The sequence below is a fragment of the Mixia osmundae genome, assembly GCF_000708205.1.
Source record: "Mixia osmundae IAM 14324 unplaced genomic scaffold scaffold_2, whole genome shotgun sequence".
In the NCBI taxonomy this organism is placed as follows: Eukaryota; Fungi; Basidiomycota; class Mixiomycetes; order Mixiales; family Mixiaceae; genus Mixia; species Mixia osmundae.
In genome coordinates this window covers 1,114,140-1,129,112 of record NW_014575562.1, presented here as the reverse complement: position 1 = coordinate 1,129,112, position 14,973 = coordinate 1,114,140, and the positions used below count along the sequence as shown (strand labels likewise).

Genomic DNA, 14,973 nt, shown 5'->3' with positions numbered 1-14,973 from the left:
TGCGACGGCCGCGGCGACAGTGAGCCGACCTGCTGCCAGTGCGAATCCCGGCCGAAGATGTGCAGTCACGAAGCAGCTCACTGACACTGAGGGAGCATGACACGGACGAGCAACGGACACGAAGTCATAGGGCAGGCTCACGATACATTGGAACAAGCCGACGGCAATGTGTCCGTCCTTGCGCCAAGTGCGCAGCTGCAGCGTCCCTCTGGCCAGACAAGGCGTATCTCATCTCGCTTGCCGTTCCCTCAGACAAGACGCAAGCTCGCACGTCCCTTCGTACACAAGCGAGGCGGCGCGACCCGTCGGACGAGCGCTGACGAGACTGAGCCTATTGGCACGTTGTGCGTCTCACTGCTCGCCGCTCGCAACCTCGCCGCCAAGGACAGGAACGGCACCTCCGATCCCTTTGCTGTGTTGAGACTGGGCGACGTCCGTGCAGAGTCCAGCGTCGTGCGCAAAAGCTTGAATCCAGTCTGGGGAGATGCAAGCGCGTGTGCAGCCTTGGCCCATCAGACTGCAGATGGTCACACTGCTCAGCCGGCCGTGCTCGTCACTGCAGTGCATGCAGACCTTGCGAACCAGCAGATCGAGATCGTCATGTGGGACAAGGATCGCGTCAAGAAGGACTACCTCGGTGAAGTCTCGCTGAGTGCAGACCAGTGGTTCGAGCAAGCCTCTACACAAGGCCCCGCGATCCTATACGATGATACAGACAACCATCCAAAGTGGCACCGGCTTACCTCTTCCCGCCGCGCTGCTAGTATCACCGGCGATGTCCTCGTCAAGATTGGCTTCATTGCTGCTGATCCTCGCAACGGTCCCGTCCCACGCGAACACCCAACGGCTGGCTCAGATGCAATCCTGGACACTTCGACACGACTTTCCGAATTATCGATAGCAAATCCGGTCGATCAACTAAGAGACACCGTCCAAGAGGCTATCAGGGAACGACAACATCTGCCACAGACGAGGAAAGATCGTATTCTGACAGCTCCTCCTGCCAATTCAGTGGGAACACAGCCTATAGACGACGAAGAACGTCAACTTGATCCTTTGGCCGGATCGGATTCGGATTCCGATGTAGAGCTCGATGACGTTGATCAAAGCGATGAGGAAGACGCATCGGATGACATGGAGACGCTCAGTCCGGACGAAGATGCAGTAGGCTCAGGTAAAGAGCTAGAGGATGACGACTACTTTCGACATGTCGTCGGCTATCCGTCCCAGTTTGCATCTCCAAGCATGGTGCGCACCGGCTCCGCAAGCACACGCAGTCACTCGCCCGAGATTGCGCTCCGACAGACGGACTCGCCGCCCGTCGTCGAGCGCGAGAAGGCCAGACTCAGCATCCCCAACTTTATCAAGCGTGCAGGCAGTAGCCGATCTTTGCACTCGACGCAGGCTGCCAGTACGCCTGGAGCCACAACGCCCGGAGAAGGTGCAACCACGCCAGGTTCACGTCGTCGCCGTCTGCCAGGTCGTCGCCGTAAGGCCTCCGATCGAGATGGTTCATATGCTTCGACATCGTCGATCGAAACCTCGCCTGTCCAGCCCAAAGTCAAAGCGCGCAAGCGTCTCCGTCGGCGCAACACCCATGGCTTTCACTTTGAAACCGGTGGCCGCGATGACATTGTCGGCGTCGTTTTCGTCGAGATCGCACATGCGAATGATCTGCCTCGCGAGAAGAATGCGCTGCGAACGGGTTTCGATTGCGATCCTTTCGTTATCCTCTCCTTCGGTCAAAAGGTCTTTCGCACCCGCGTGATCAGGCATTCTCTCAATCCAGCATGGAATGAGCGCTTGTTCTTCCACGTACGACGCCACGAGCTCAATTTCCAGCTCCTGGCAAGTTTGTATGATTGGGATCGGGCAAGCAGCAACGACCACATTGGCGATTGCTCCTTAGCTCTCGTAGATCTCCTCGAACATGCACCGAGACCAGACGAGCAGACAGGCTTATACGCCACAACACCTCAAGGTGACCTACGCGGCGATCATCTCAACGAGTATAAGCTCGCAGTCGTCAAAGATGGGACGGATCTTAAGCATGTCCCTTCTCTCACAATTAGGGCCCGCTTCTCCCCTTATGCTGCACTTCGGTCAGTGGACTTCTATTCACATGAGTATGCAACTGATTATCTCCTTACGACAGGCAGCAATTTTGGCGCACGTATCTTAGTCATTTTGATCCTAGCACGTCAGGCAAAGTCTCCTACGTCGGGTTATTTTCCATGCTAGATTCACTCGGCTCAACTCTGTCAGCGGACACGATCACATCTATCTTCACGCACAATGGTAAGGAAAGCACCGACGAGCTCAGCATCGATGATGTCGTCCGTGCCCTCGAGCTGGAGCTCGTTAAGCCAAAAGCTCAGAAAAGGCGAGTCGAGCCAGAGAGCCACGACTCGGGTCTAGCTACGCCCGCTCTTGACACTGGGGTAGCGCACGGCATTTCAAACTTCGGCGGTCTTGAACAGATCGGGCATTCCGCACAGTCGTCAGGCGATAAAGCTACTGCTTCTGATGGCCACACAGCACCGCCGAACGGTCTGCCGGCCATGCTGCGTGGACATCAAGTCAGCGAGCTTCCGTCCATTGAAGCAGACAACGTCGATGATGAGCAGGACCAGCCATTTGAGCGCGTCATCAACATCACGTCCTGCCCCCTGTGCCAGAACCCGCGTCTGAAGAAGAGGGCAGAGGTCGATATCGTCACGCACCTTGCTGTGTGCGCGAGCAAAGATTGGCAAAGTTTGGCAAACCTAGTCGTCAACAACTACGTGACGGCAGATCAAGCCCATCGCAAATGGGTCACCAAAGTCATCAGCGCAGTCAGCAAAGGTGCCTACTCGCTTGGCGCCAATTCAGCCAATATCATCGTTCAGGATCGTGCGACGGGTCAGTTGCTCGAGGAGAAGATGCAGATCTACGTCCGACTGAGCATCAGGCTCATGTACAAAGGCATGAGCAATCGACTCGACGGCGGCAGGATCCGCAGAATGCTCAGAAGCATGTCATTCAAACAGGGTCAGAAGTTCGACGATCCCAGCTCTGTGCGAGAGATCCCCAACTTTGTGCGGTTCCACAACCTGGACCTTAGCGAAGTTCGCGATCCGATTGGCTCGTTCAAAAGCTTCAATGAATTCTTCTATCGCAAGCTCAAGCCAGATGCAAGGCCGATCTGCGAGCCTGATAATCCTAATATACTCGTGAGTGGCGCAGACTGTCGACTGATGGCCTTCGAAAGTATCGAGGATTCCACGAAGATCTGGATAAAAGGTCGCGACTTCTCTATCGAACGTCTGCTGGGCAGTACTGCAATTGCAAAGGATTACAATAGCGGCTCGCTCATCATCATGCGACTTGCACCTCAGGATTATCATCGTTACCATGTAAGGAAGGACTGCTGCATACATCTGCGCCGTATGCTCAACCGTGTGCAGAGTCCTGTCAGAGGAAAGATTGTGGACATGAAACGAATGGGCACAGAGTATTATTCAGTCAACCCCATGTCGGTGCGATCTTCAGTGGGGATCTATACGGACAACGTCAGAGAGAATGTCGCGATCGAAACCGAAGCGTTCGGTCGAGTCTACTATATCTGCGTCGGCGCGATGCTCGTAGGATCGATCTGTCAGACTCGTCAAGTCGGCGATCAGCTCGACAAGGGAGACGAGGTCGGCTACTTCAAATTTGGCGGCTCGACGATCCTGTTGCTCTTCAAGGCGGGCGCTGTCAAGTTCGATGAAGACTTGCTTCTCAATTCCTCGCATGCTATAGAGACCCTCGTGCGTGTTGGAACGCGCATAGGCGAGCGCAGATAGACTCTCTAGAATGCATGCAATGGCTAAAGGATCACTTTGTGCGCTTGTACACTTTCGCGAGGAAAGCCCTGAAGACGTCTCGCTTGACACCACTGCTCTCATCAACGGCGTCTATGGCAGCATTGATCTGCTTGTACGATTGAGCCTCGTAGGACTCGAAGCGGGTAGCCAGATCGAGCTGAACGTAGATCTGCTTGACTTGCTGCTCTGCATCAGCGTCCTTTCTGCCGTAGTTTGCGTCGAGCACAGCGCGCTGTTCTGGCGAAGCAATGGCGAGTGCAGTGTTGATGAGCCAGCTGCATTTGTTGTCGAGAATGTCGGTGCCAATCTTGCCAATCTGCTCCGGTGTTCCATAGCAGTCGAGATAATCGTCTTGCACTTGGAAGTACTCGCCCATGGGTATCAGTATCGCCTTCGCCTTGTCGAAAGCTTGCGGCTCTGTGATACCTGCGAAATGGAAGGCGAGCGCGACGGGAAGGTAGAAGGAGTAGTACGCCGTCTTATAGACGACGATGAGATGGTGTTTCTCCAGACTGAACTTGGACAGATCGACAGAATCTTCGGGTGCTGTGATGAGATCTATGAGCTGACCGAGCTCAGTCTGGAGAGTGACATCGTGGAAGAGCTCTAGCAGGTCGACATAGTAGGGTTGTGACCGGAAGTGCTTCTTGAGCAAGTAGTAGATTGCTGCTTCGAGCATAAAGGCGTCATTGATTGCGATGTTGCCGACGCCTTCCTGCTCGCGAGCTGAAGGTCAGTACGAGGCTCACGAGATGAGCGAGTTGAGACGTACGACTTTGTACCAGCACGGTTGGCCTCGTCGCGTGATAGACTGATCCATCATATCGTCGGCGACGAGAAAGTAAGCTTGCAGCTGTGCTCGGGCCTTGATGAGCTTATCTGCACAGAGTCACAGAAGAGGTGCGTACGAGCTCGATGCACCATCCCAGGATAGCGGCTTGGATGTATTCGGTCTCCGAGAGGGGATGAGCCGCCAAAATCTCGACGGTGTCGACGACTGACATGCCGCGGTTGAGCTTGCCGCCTGGCGTGTTGTAGTCGAGATTCTGGCGCAGAGTGATGAGAACGGTCAAGCAAGAGGTTGCTCGCGGTGGGCTCACTCGTTTGAGCCAGGCTCGAGCTTCAGATGGCATCGTCTCTGACGCCATGTACTCGTCGAGTTCGTTCCTGATCAATGGCCAGACCGCTTCGAAGCGTTCCCGCTTGGCTTGCTTGCTGGCTGCCTTCTGCATCACGGCGTCTTCTTGTTCAACGGAGAGCGAGGTCATAGTCGGCAGAAGGGGGTGAGCTACGTCGCTCGAGGTGCGACGTGTGACGCCAAGCGTGTTCACTATCTGAGAAGAAGCGCGCGACTATCAAAATATCGAAAGGCGCCGCCCTCCACCCTTTTCAGTCTGTGCGCACGAGATGGGCTTCAGATCAGCGGCAGTCATGGTGGCATGCTCCTTCCTACTCGGTCTGCCCCCTCTCCTCTCGCCGCACGCTCTTCGGCCGAGCTGAGACGGGCAAACCAGGCACGCTCTTCATCTGCGCTATCGTCGACATCCCTGTCCTCTTTGGGCCTCAACCACCCACTCACGATAGTCTCGACAAGGCAGAACGGTTTTATTATGCCCTCTGGACGGGTCCGCTCGCTGTACGGACGCTCTTGCACGTCATGGTCAGCTGGGACCTGTCGGGTCAATAGTACGGGCTGATTAGAGCCCATGTAGATGGTTGTCATCACGGCTGCCATCTGCCTCAAGCTCGCCGATGGAACAGATAGCGCTCTCTACTTTGACGGCGGCTCTGTCTGTACGCGCAGACACTTACATCCGTAGCCGCAGCCGTTGACAGAGTACGCGAGACAGTGCTGCTGATCATGGGCATAGCGCTCTACACGACAGTGACGGTGCCCACGCTCGAGGCCATCTCCGAGTCCTTCGTGTCGCCCAAAAAGGCCTACCCACTCAATCCATCGTTGCTCTTCTCGTTCCAAAACATGATCAGCAAGACGCCTCTGTCAGCTGAGCAGATTGCCGGAATGACAACTGAACCGCTCACTGCCCTCGAGAGAGCCGAGAGCATCGGCGTACTCTGCGCGAGTAACGCGCTCTCTGTGCTCGCACTCGCGGGCATCTTGCTCTTGCAAAGCGGGCAATGGTACGCAGAGGCGTGGGAGAGGAACGCCCTCCTGGCCGAAGATAGGCGGCTCGCAGCTGTGGCAGAGGCCCGCCGGAAAGCGCAGTGAGACGCTAGTCATAGGTTGTAGCCAGCAATACATGTGATCAATGACAACAAGGCATATGACAGCAAGACAGAGAGACTGCTACTGACACAGAACCACACCACTGCGAAGAGGAACCCCTTACGTTCTACCTTTTGCGGCTGCACGAAATCGCCATTCGATGATGAGGTAGATGAGCGCATCCACAAATCCTTGCAAGAACACAAGCCATCGACTGGCTGCTTGCAAGTCAGAATTGCCTTGACCGTGATTGGCAAGATTGTTGATCAAGCGTCCCAGCGAGACCGAGAACAAGATGATATACTGCATCGCAACCCGGTCAGCTTATGCGACCGCAGCCTTGCGTAAGACTCACAGCAGCAGGATAGAGCAGCATGAGCATGCTCGCCCGCCTGTTCATCTCCTGCGCACTCATTCTCGGCTTCACATTGGCTTCGTCGACATCTTGCAGCACGCCCTTTGTGTTTTTGGTCGGCGCATTGAGCGCCTCGGAAAATGACATGCCTTTCATATCGTCCTCCTCTATCTTGTCATGATCGAGCGTAGGCGCAGAGGACCGCCTCCGTTCACGATCACCAAATTCGAGGATTTCTTGCGATGAGGGTATTGGCGGCGCCGCCATGACAGGCGAGAGACCGGCTTCTGCTAGTATTCTCGCAGGTATCGCAGATAGGGATCCGCGGCGAACTGAATCTGACATGCCTCGTGACATACTGTCGCTGCTAGGCAATGTACCCGTTCGATGCGACATGGGTATACTGCCTGGCGTATACTCCTTCAGCCCGGGCTCAGGAGACGATTCTATGACGCCTGCGCTGTGTACGGCATGCTTCGGACTGACGATGGGCGAGTCCGGTACTGCTTCGCTCGTCTCAAGAACGGCAGGCCCGGGCGTGAAGCTATACGTCGACCACCTCTGCCGCGATGCGAGATCGTGCTTGTCTCGCGCAGACATGGCAGAAGCAGTCTTCTCCATCGTGTGCTGAAACGCGGTCGATGTCGTTGGCGACGACCTGATGGACGCGCTGGTGGCGGAAGGTTCGACGAGTGTCGCGTCGCTGTCTTTGCTCTCCTTACGGACAGAAGAGGAGCTCCCTCTTCTGATCGAGGCAGAGATGTACCAATGCTGCAGACTGGCGAGCGACATCTTTCTGCTCCGTTCTGGCTTGAGATTGCCGTCCTCGTCAAAGTCGGGTATAGCGTCTAGGGACTGGCCAGCGGGCCCACTGTCGTACGAATGAACGGCGTGCGAGTCTTTACGTCGGAAGAATGCAAAGAGTTTCAGGTAAATGAGGATGACGATGATGAAAGTGACAGTGCGTGGTACGAAGAGGATGAGATCCTTGAACGGCCCCGCATTCTTGCCGTAGCTGCAGAAGCCGCCCAAGTCGGCAAAGCCGTAGACTGCTAATCCGACGCCGGACACGATAGCTGACAGGCCCCACATGAAGACATTGAGAACGATAACCCATCTGGTCTGCGTCATGCGTTGTGTAAAAACCGAGAGCGGGTGGGTCACGATGAGGTATGTCGCTGTAGCGATGCTGTTCTCGCGAGATCAGAGGTATGTGCGGTCGTGAAGCAGAGAGCGTACGCGATCAAGCAAAAGTCGTTGACAAGCGTTGCCGTTTGATACAAGAAACCGGCGGCATTGCAGCCAGGCGAGAAGGAGCTCAGCGGGTGGTCAACCCCTCTGGATGTTGTCGCGATAATCTAGCAGGCCCACGCGCGTAAGCCAAATGGCATCTAGGGTGGCGAGCAATGGCACGACATACGACGGCAGAATCCACAATGTCTGACAGTGCGAGACTCATGATGAGCCTTTGCCGAAGCCGAGCGCCAGAATCTCTGCCGGCGCTGATGAGATAGCAACCGGTCAGCATCCCAATTGCAGCGGCCAACGACTGTTCGATCGTTCCCACAAGCGATCAGCAGGCCGTCTTGGGGTATTATACGTGTGACTCACCACCGAGGAGATGACCAGGTCGACCGTGTAGACGCTCGCCAAGCCCAGGGCGATACCATCGTTTTGCGCAGTTGGGCTTGCAAGAACATACCCGATCGTCAAAGTGGGCGCCACAGGCGGTGTCGGGCTCTCCATGGCGGACGGACTGGTCTGTGTCATTTGCTTACTGCTCGTCCTTTGTGGCACACAACTGCATCAGATCTGATATAAACCAACTCCGATCCGTTCTAGTTCTAGCCAGTGGCTTCGAGCAAACAAGCCGGCAGCAAGCAAGCTCGCTCGCGCTTTCAAGATGGTCGACGCTGTCTGTTCGGATCACGCATCGACTGGTTGACCTCGCTGCTGCAGAGCGGCAGGCATTGTTGTTGGAGGTCTTCTCCCGTGGAGTGATCCGCAAAAGCGACCGCCAAGCTGATCCGCTCTTGCGCCAGACACGCGACGGTCGAATTCCGTTCCCGGCTGGCTGACAAGGAGTGCCTTGATTCGATCAAATCATGAAAAACCCTGGCAGATGAGCGTGGCTCAAAGGGATCGCCCGGCCCTACCAATCGCGATCCGCACGCTGACTCGGTGATCACGCTCAATTTTCTGCGATGCTCATGAACTGCGGCATCTCGCCGGCCAAATCAAGCAGAGCTCGGGTCGAAGCCTGGGCCTGATCTGCGTGAGCATACAGCTGCTGCACATATGTGACTGCAGGAAGGACTCTTCTGCCGGCCGGACAGCCACGCGGTTGACTGTCCCTCGTAATGAAGAGCGTCTAGGGTGCAAAGCTGGTGCAAATCCTCACTCACGTGGCAGTGCGCCCGACAGGTCTTGTGCTGTTGACTGCGCGCACGCTTGTCCCGGCGGAAGCTGCATAGATTGACATCATACAGGATCGATTGTCCGCCAACAAAGCAGCCGTAACAAGCGTATGCGTTGTTTTCACTGCTTCATGATCTTCATCGCCCTCGGAGCTCCGATCACTTCATATCGGCCAAGGCATCTCTGTCAGCATGTAGATCTACGATAGCTTATACGTCGAGAATTATCAGCTGCTTTTGCATTCTTGCAATATATCGCTTATGCCTATAAGTAAACAATCTCGCCCATGTCGACTGCTGCCATTATCCAGATTTTGGGACCGCGTCAATGCTTATGACCAGCAGCTCGGACTGCATCCATAGACCTGTCAAGGCAGCAGTATCCTCGCTGACCTCGAGTGCTGAGCGACTGGTACACAGCCTCATCTGAAGATACACAGGGAAGGTCATCAGTCTCCAGCATGGTAGCCAGAGTGCTTTGCAGGCCTGCCTGCCCGTGCGGCACTCGCGCAGCTCACGGCCTCTGTGGAGTCTACATAGCCTCGGCCATCTCTACAGATCAATGCACTGCATGCTCGACTGGGCCTATGTCTCAGTGAAGGAGACTCCGACGGTGTGTCAGCGTGAGGCCGTGAGCTGTGAGGAGCGCGCGTTTGGTCCGAATCGCCGAGCTCGCTGCTGAGCGGGCGTCATCGTAGCTTGAGCTGCACAAAGCCGACGATGCAGCAGCTGGGCAAGTCGACGCTGCGGACGTGCGTCTCTCGAGCTCTGTCTCCTTGCCAGCGCTGACCGGACCCGCTTTGCTTTGCTTCTACGCCCGCCACGATGATGCTGCACTGCGACGACACTTGGCAGAGTCAAGAACTATACCAAAGGCTACAGCGACTGCCAGACCAAAGTCAGAGATGCGACCTCCAACGGCAAGTCTGCTGCTCCATCGTTCACCTGTCCAGGCTCATCGCCTCGTTTGGCAGATCCCTGGGGGCCAAGCGGCGGGCAGATGAACGAGCTCGCCCAACTGACGTACAACCAGCAAGACTTTGTGGAGATCATGGAGATGCTCGACAAGCGACTGAACGACAAGGGCAAGAACTGGCGTCACGTCTTCAAGGCGCTCACCGTGCTCGACTATTGCCTCCACGGCGGATCAGAGAACGTCGTGCTCTACTTCAAGCAAGCCTGCCCCTTGAAACGCTCGACGTGCCTGCTGACAGCGCTGCGGCAGAGAGAATCTCTACATCATCAAGACACTGAAAGAGTTCCAATATATCGACGAGTATGGCAAAGATCAAGGCGCCAATGGTCAGTCAAGCGTGTCTAGAAGCGCCGACCGGGACTCATCAGATCCGCGCAGTCCGGCAAAAGGCCAAAGACATCACAGCACTACTGCAAGATGAAGCCAGGCTGAAGGATGCGCGCAAGTCGAGGGCGCACATGAGAGACAGGATGACAGGCACGCCCTCGCGCGACGACAGATATTCGCCCCCTCCGCGATCGCGCTCGACACCCGCCGTCTCCTCGAGCGGCATGAGCAAGGAAGAGCGTGACCTTCAACGAGCTATCGAGGAATCCAAGAGGAGTCAGGACGATGACGAGACTCGCGCAAGGCGACAGCGAAAGGATGACGAGCAGTTGGCCGAAGCCATGAGACTGTCCCGTGAAGAAGATGAACGAGCGAGGAGGGAAGCAGAGCTCAAGAATCAGAACGCTCTCTTTGACGATGGCTTCCAATCGTGCGTTCACAAGAGGCCATCCTGAGCAACGCACTCATTGTGGTGATTCGCAGTGATGGGCCTAACGCATACCAAAACCAACTCGTCGACCTCAACTTTGGTCAGCCGCAACAGCAGCTACAGCCCCAGTACACGAGCTTCAATCCTTATGCCCAATACCAGCAAGATGCCGCGCAGCTGCAAGCGCAACAGCAATATGAGTATCAGCAGCGCATGGAAGAGCAAGCGCGCTTTGCCCAGATGCAGCAACAGCAGGCATACATGCAGCAGCAGGCATATCTGGCTCAGCAGCAGCCTCTCGTGCCGCAGCAGACTGCTATCGGCTCCAACAATCCCTTTGCGGCATTCGGCAATACGCCCGAACCAGCCACGACACCAGAACCACCAAGGCAACAGGTTCAGCCTGCGATACCCCAGCAAGACTTCTTCCGGTCTAGCTCACAACCCATCATGCCCACACAAGCTGCCAAATCCATCAGAGCTGCCACGCGCAACGATGGGCAGCATGACAAGCTCAACAATCTGCTCGCGATGGGTCAAGGCATTGATACATTTGGCAATGAGGGCAACATGCGACTTGGTCAATGGGCAAACAAGAGCGTGCCGTACGTCTCAACATGCTATGCATATTGTTCACGCTAATTGCTGGCTGGACACGTCTCCAGTGCTGCTACGTTGACTCAGACGAGGACAGGACCAGCATCCAGCAATGCGAACGCAGCCTTTGCTTCGTCTTTTGGTCCTCAACCGACGGGCAACGGCAATCCTTTTGGTCAGTCAAATGGTTCAAGTGCCTACAATGGCAACTCCAACGCATTCAGCGGATTCGATAATAGCTTCGGCCAGCCGGCGCAAGCACAACAGCAGCCGAAACAGAACCCATTCTTTGATCTCTGAGACGTCCATGTATACTAGCACGATTTGCATCTCATTGTCTAGCCTTACAATCACTCTCTATTGTCGGCGAATGATGCCCGGCAAGAGGAGCTGTGCTCGCTCGATGGCTGACGTGAGCATCGATCGGCCGACTGGCGAGGCGTATTTTGCAAGACGTGGCCCAAGAGATTCCTTCAAGAGCGCGTTGACGACTTGTGGCGTATAAGTCCGCGTGCGTTCGTCCTGCAAGCTATCAGTAACATTCGCAAAGGGTCTCGATAGACATACCTGAGGATCAATGACACGCAGTGCACTGATGATCCAAGCAAGCTTCTTCTGATCTGGTCCATCTAGCGTGGCGGCATCTGCCTTGCCCAGCCGGTGCAGTAACGTCAAAACGACGGGACTCGAGAGCTCCCGCGCTTTGATCACAGCAAGCGCAAGAGGTAAGTCAGAGTGCTCGACGAATTGCGCAAGCTGATCGGCGTCTTGAGAAGAGAGCACACTGAGGACTTGATCCTCGTAGAAGCTCGGCACGCCCTCGATCGATTGGTCAGGCTGGAGTCCGAGTCCTGACCCGTTGGCTATAATGGCAGGCGATTTGGACGCAACGGATATGCTAGCCCTCGATTGAGCAGCTGCCAGGTCGCCGATCTGAGCCTGTATGGCCTTGTATGCTGAGGTGGTCTCGATCATGTGTTTCTCCACTTCCACGGCTGATGTCTGCTGTGTTTTGCTGACGATCGCATCAAGCTTGGCAAGCTGCTGATCCATTTGAAGTACGAGAGCTTCTTGCAAGACGGCCAAAGTAGCAGGCAGGCTCTTTGTTATGGTAGCCTGAGTAGCACTCTTTACAGTTTCATCGAAAGCCGCGCGTTGTTCGGCGTTCTTTGAATTTGAGTCTTCGAGAAGCGCCGAAAGGTGCGTCTGTAGACGCTCGCTCGTTTGCGAGACAACGAGATCGACCATGGTCTGCGTAGCTTGCTGTACTGCCTCTGCCAGATCGAGCTTAGCCAAGCTCTGGCTGACCAGCTCAAGAATTTCGATTTGACGCTCCTTCTCGCCTTCTTCGCGACTGAGCATGTAGGCTTGAAGTTCTTTGCGCTGTGCAGTGGCTTCGTCTGTCATGCGCTTGCTGAGACGGGCCTCCAGCTCGGCAAGATCAGCAGCACGAAGCGCTTTTGCGGTCTCCGCAATCGGCTGCGCGGCCTTGCTCGACACTTTCGGAGCAACGGACCTGTTCGGCGTTGCAACAGGAACCGTGTCCCCTCCCTTTGACGCTCCTACTGCCGGTGCAGGCTTTGGTTGCGCGGTCTCGCCCTCGCTACCAGTCTGTGCTTTGTCTTTGCCCTTTGTTTTTGCAGGCGTAGCCTGCTTGGATTTTGCAGCAGTCTCACTGGGCAGCGCAACGGCTGGTGTTACCAGATCAGGCTTGATATCTTTCTCGGGCAGCTTCTCTGCGGGAAGCGCTGTGGACCGAGCCTTCTTTGTGGGAGGGCGATCGGGCAGCGGCACACTCACGACAGCTTGTGGCACAGGTGATGGTGCTTTTGCTGGCGTGCTCGCTACAGCAGGAGCGGGTGGCGGTCCCGACAAAGCAGGCTCGTCGACCTTAATAGCTTTGCTCGCGACAGGAGCCGCTGTAGCCTTTTGCTCAACACTAGCAGTCACTGAAGCTTTGTGCGTAATTGTCTCTGCCTCTCTGAGAGCTTCTCGGGGTATCTTTATCTTGTTGATGCCCTTGCTGTGAAGGACGTAGGTTGTCCACACGGAACTGTCTTCGTGCATGTCGACGACGATGTCCCATGCATCGGCTATGGACGTCTCGATGTTCGTAATACAGTAGCTGTCCGCTTCAGCCGATGCGATGTACGATATTGTGCCCGTGGAAGTTATAGTAAAAGCAGCATCGCGTTTCAATGTCTGTGCCAGGCCGACGATGCGCTCCGTCATGTCGAAGCGAGAGACTGCCCGTTTTCTCCGCTTCGTCTGACAGTCAGATCCTGCTTTGCTGGCCAGAGGGAGGATGGAGATCGAAGATTCTGTCCCGGCGACAAGAGAGAAGCCGCCGGGAGCGAGCTGATCGGCGAGGAGGCCAACAGACAGCAGGTCGTGAGGAAGGGCTCCTATATCGAGAAGCTCGGACGGATACACGGGCGTCTGTTCGACGTCATAGAGACTGCCAGATCCATTGGAGCCTAGCAATACTAGCGACTTGCCGTCAAGAGACCACTGCGCGTCGTCAAAGTGCTACCCGATTGATCAGCTCGCTGTACGCTCTCAATCCGTACGGAGCGTACTTGTTCGCGTATGTGAGGAATTGTGGCACCCGGTACATTGGAGGGTGAGATCAAGTCGAGCTGGCCTGACTTTGCCTGATCCATGCTGAGCGTGAAGACGTCGGACAATTCGCGCTGATTGCTACTCGCGAGCAACGAGAGCTTGCGCGTTGCTGGATCCGGATTGAAGCGTAGCGCTCGCACTGTGGCACCAGATGGGGCGGTTTGGCTGGTATGTCGCGATTCGAGCTCGACTCTGTCACGATCGGTCAGTGACGGCCAGGGTCAGACAAACGCTGAAGACTTACTTGCTGTCTGGGCCAAGTCGCTCATCGATTCGCCAGACCATGACCGTGCCTTCATGATCGACAGCAGCGATGAGTCGCTTGCCGCTGACGCTACCTGGACTGATGTGCAGATCGATGATCGGGCTCGAGAGGCCCTGAAGGAGCAATCGAGCACCCGTGTCGGTATCGACGACACGGATACGACCGAGGGGAGTGGCGTATGCAACGAAGCCGTGTGCTGCCAGTCTCTTGCCCGGGCTCCGGTGAGCAGGCGTGAACAGGCTGATCGGCGTAGTCTCGACCTTGCTCATATCTTTCAGCGTTGCCGTCCTGATTGGCACTGCAGGCAGAGGTCCAAAGGCTTCACTCTTGCTTGGGCTGGACGCTGCACTCGCGCTCGGTTGCGCAGATGTAGCTCGTTGCTTCCGACTTGCAGGAGATCGCTCTGGTGTCATCATTCGCGCAGGCACGGGGCTCTCGCTCTTTGTGGCGGGCGAGCTGAGAGCCCTACCGGGTAGCATAGCATCGAAAGGTGATCTGAAGGCAAACGGTGTAGTCTTCATGGACGGCTCTGGCGGTGGAGGCGTTGTAGTACGCTCGATGGTCGGTCTGACATCGATTGGCGCGTCTGTCTCTTCCTGCTTGACGGCAGGACTGCTGGACAAGGGCGTTCGCAAGCTACTGCTCGTACCGCTGAGGATGGCGAGGAGATCTGCCTCTCGACCTGCCGGTCTGGGGGCTGGAGTTTCGGCAGGGAGGACTGGGGCACTCGCTTTTGGCTCACTCGTGGCAGGCGAATAGCCGTTTGTCAAATTTGTCAAACTGTCGCTGTCGAGTTGGAGCGTCTTGAGGAGATCGAATGCGGACATGGTGGGGCGACAGTCAGCTCAGGAGAGCTCGATCCCTTTGAGCTGGCCAGGCTTGAAATGTCACAGCTTCACGCTCCAAACT

General features: G+C 55.9%; 6 protein-coding genes across 6 annotated transcripts; 3 read left to right on the top strand and 3 right to left on the bottom strand.

Moving 5' to 3' along the window:
- Nucleotides 1-96: 96 nt before the first annotated feature.
- Nucleotides 97-3,827, top strand: L969DRAFT_15683 (uncharacterized protein; the record flags this gene model as incomplete). Its single annotated transcript, XM_014714240.1, has 3 exons — nt 97-2,102; nt 2,156-3,395; nt 3,447-3,827. 3 exons carry the CDS (start codon nt 97-99, stop codon nt 3,825-3,827), a joined length of 3,627 nt encoding a protein of 1,208 aa, XP_014569726.1.
- Nucleotides 3,488-5,180, bottom strand: L969DRAFT_85467 (uncharacterized protein). The gene is made up of 4 exons (XM_014714747.1): nt 4,949-5,180; nt 4,757-4,894; nt 4,621-4,701; nt 3,488-4,563 (listed from the first exon to the last, which is right to left on the bottom strand). The coding sequence occupies exons 1-4, from the start codon at nt 5,114-5,116 to the stop codon at nt 3,859-3,861; spliced, it is 1,092 nt and encodes a 363-aa protein (XP_014570233.1). The 5' UTR covers nt 5,117-5,180; the 3' UTR covers nt 3,488-3,858.
- A 25-nt stretch (nt 5,181-5,205) lies between these two features.
- L969DRAFT_85466 (uncharacterized protein) lies at nt 5,206-6,361 on the top strand. The gene is made up of 4 exons (XM_014714746.1): nt 5,206-5,304; nt 5,363-5,508; nt 5,561-5,642; nt 5,699-6,361. Exons 1-4 carry the CDS (start codon nt 5,256-5,258, stop codon nt 6,076-6,078), a joined length of 657 nt encoding a protein of 218 aa, XP_014570232.1. The 5' UTR covers nt 5,206-5,255; the 3' UTR covers nt 6,079-6,361.
- On the bottom strand, nt 6,091-8,477 carry L969DRAFT_85465 (uncharacterized protein). Its single transcript, XM_014714745.1, has 5 exons — nt 8,042-8,477; nt 7,851-7,979; nt 7,670-7,788; nt 6,431-7,619; nt 6,091-6,378 (listed from the first exon to the last, which is right to left on the bottom strand). Exons 1-5 carry the CDS (start codon nt 8,174-8,176, stop codon nt 6,196-6,198), a joined length of 1,755 nt encoding a protein of 584 aa, XP_014570231.1. The 5' UTR covers nt 8,177-8,477; the 3' UTR covers nt 6,091-6,195.
- A 975-nt stretch (nt 8,478-9,452) lies between these two features.
- Nucleotides 9,453-11,836, top strand: L969DRAFT_22299 (uncharacterized protein). Its single transcript, XM_014714270.1, has 8 exons — nt 9,453-9,599; nt 9,703-9,767; nt 9,822-10,020; nt 10,073-10,149; nt 10,202-10,580; nt 10,634-11,185; nt 11,246-11,699; nt 11,745-11,836. Exons 1-7 carry the CDS (start codon nt 9,568-9,570, stop codon nt 11,475-11,477), a joined length of 1,536 nt encoding a protein of 511 aa, XP_014569756.1. The 5' UTR covers nt 9,453-9,567; the 3' UTR covers nt 11,478-11,699; nt 11,745-11,836.
- Nucleotides 11,272-14,968, bottom strand: L969DRAFT_22298 (uncharacterized protein). Its single transcript, XM_014714269.1, has 4 exons — nt 14,044-14,968; nt 13,757-13,991; nt 11,745-13,706; nt 11,272-11,699 (listed from the first exon to the last, which is right to left on the bottom strand). Exons 1-4 carry the CDS (start codon nt 14,889-14,891, stop codon nt 11,535-11,537), a joined length of 3,210 nt encoding a protein of 1,069 aa, XP_014569755.1. The 5' UTR covers nt 14,892-14,968; the 3' UTR covers nt 11,272-11,534.
- Nucleotides 14,969-14,973: the final 5 nt, after the last annotated feature.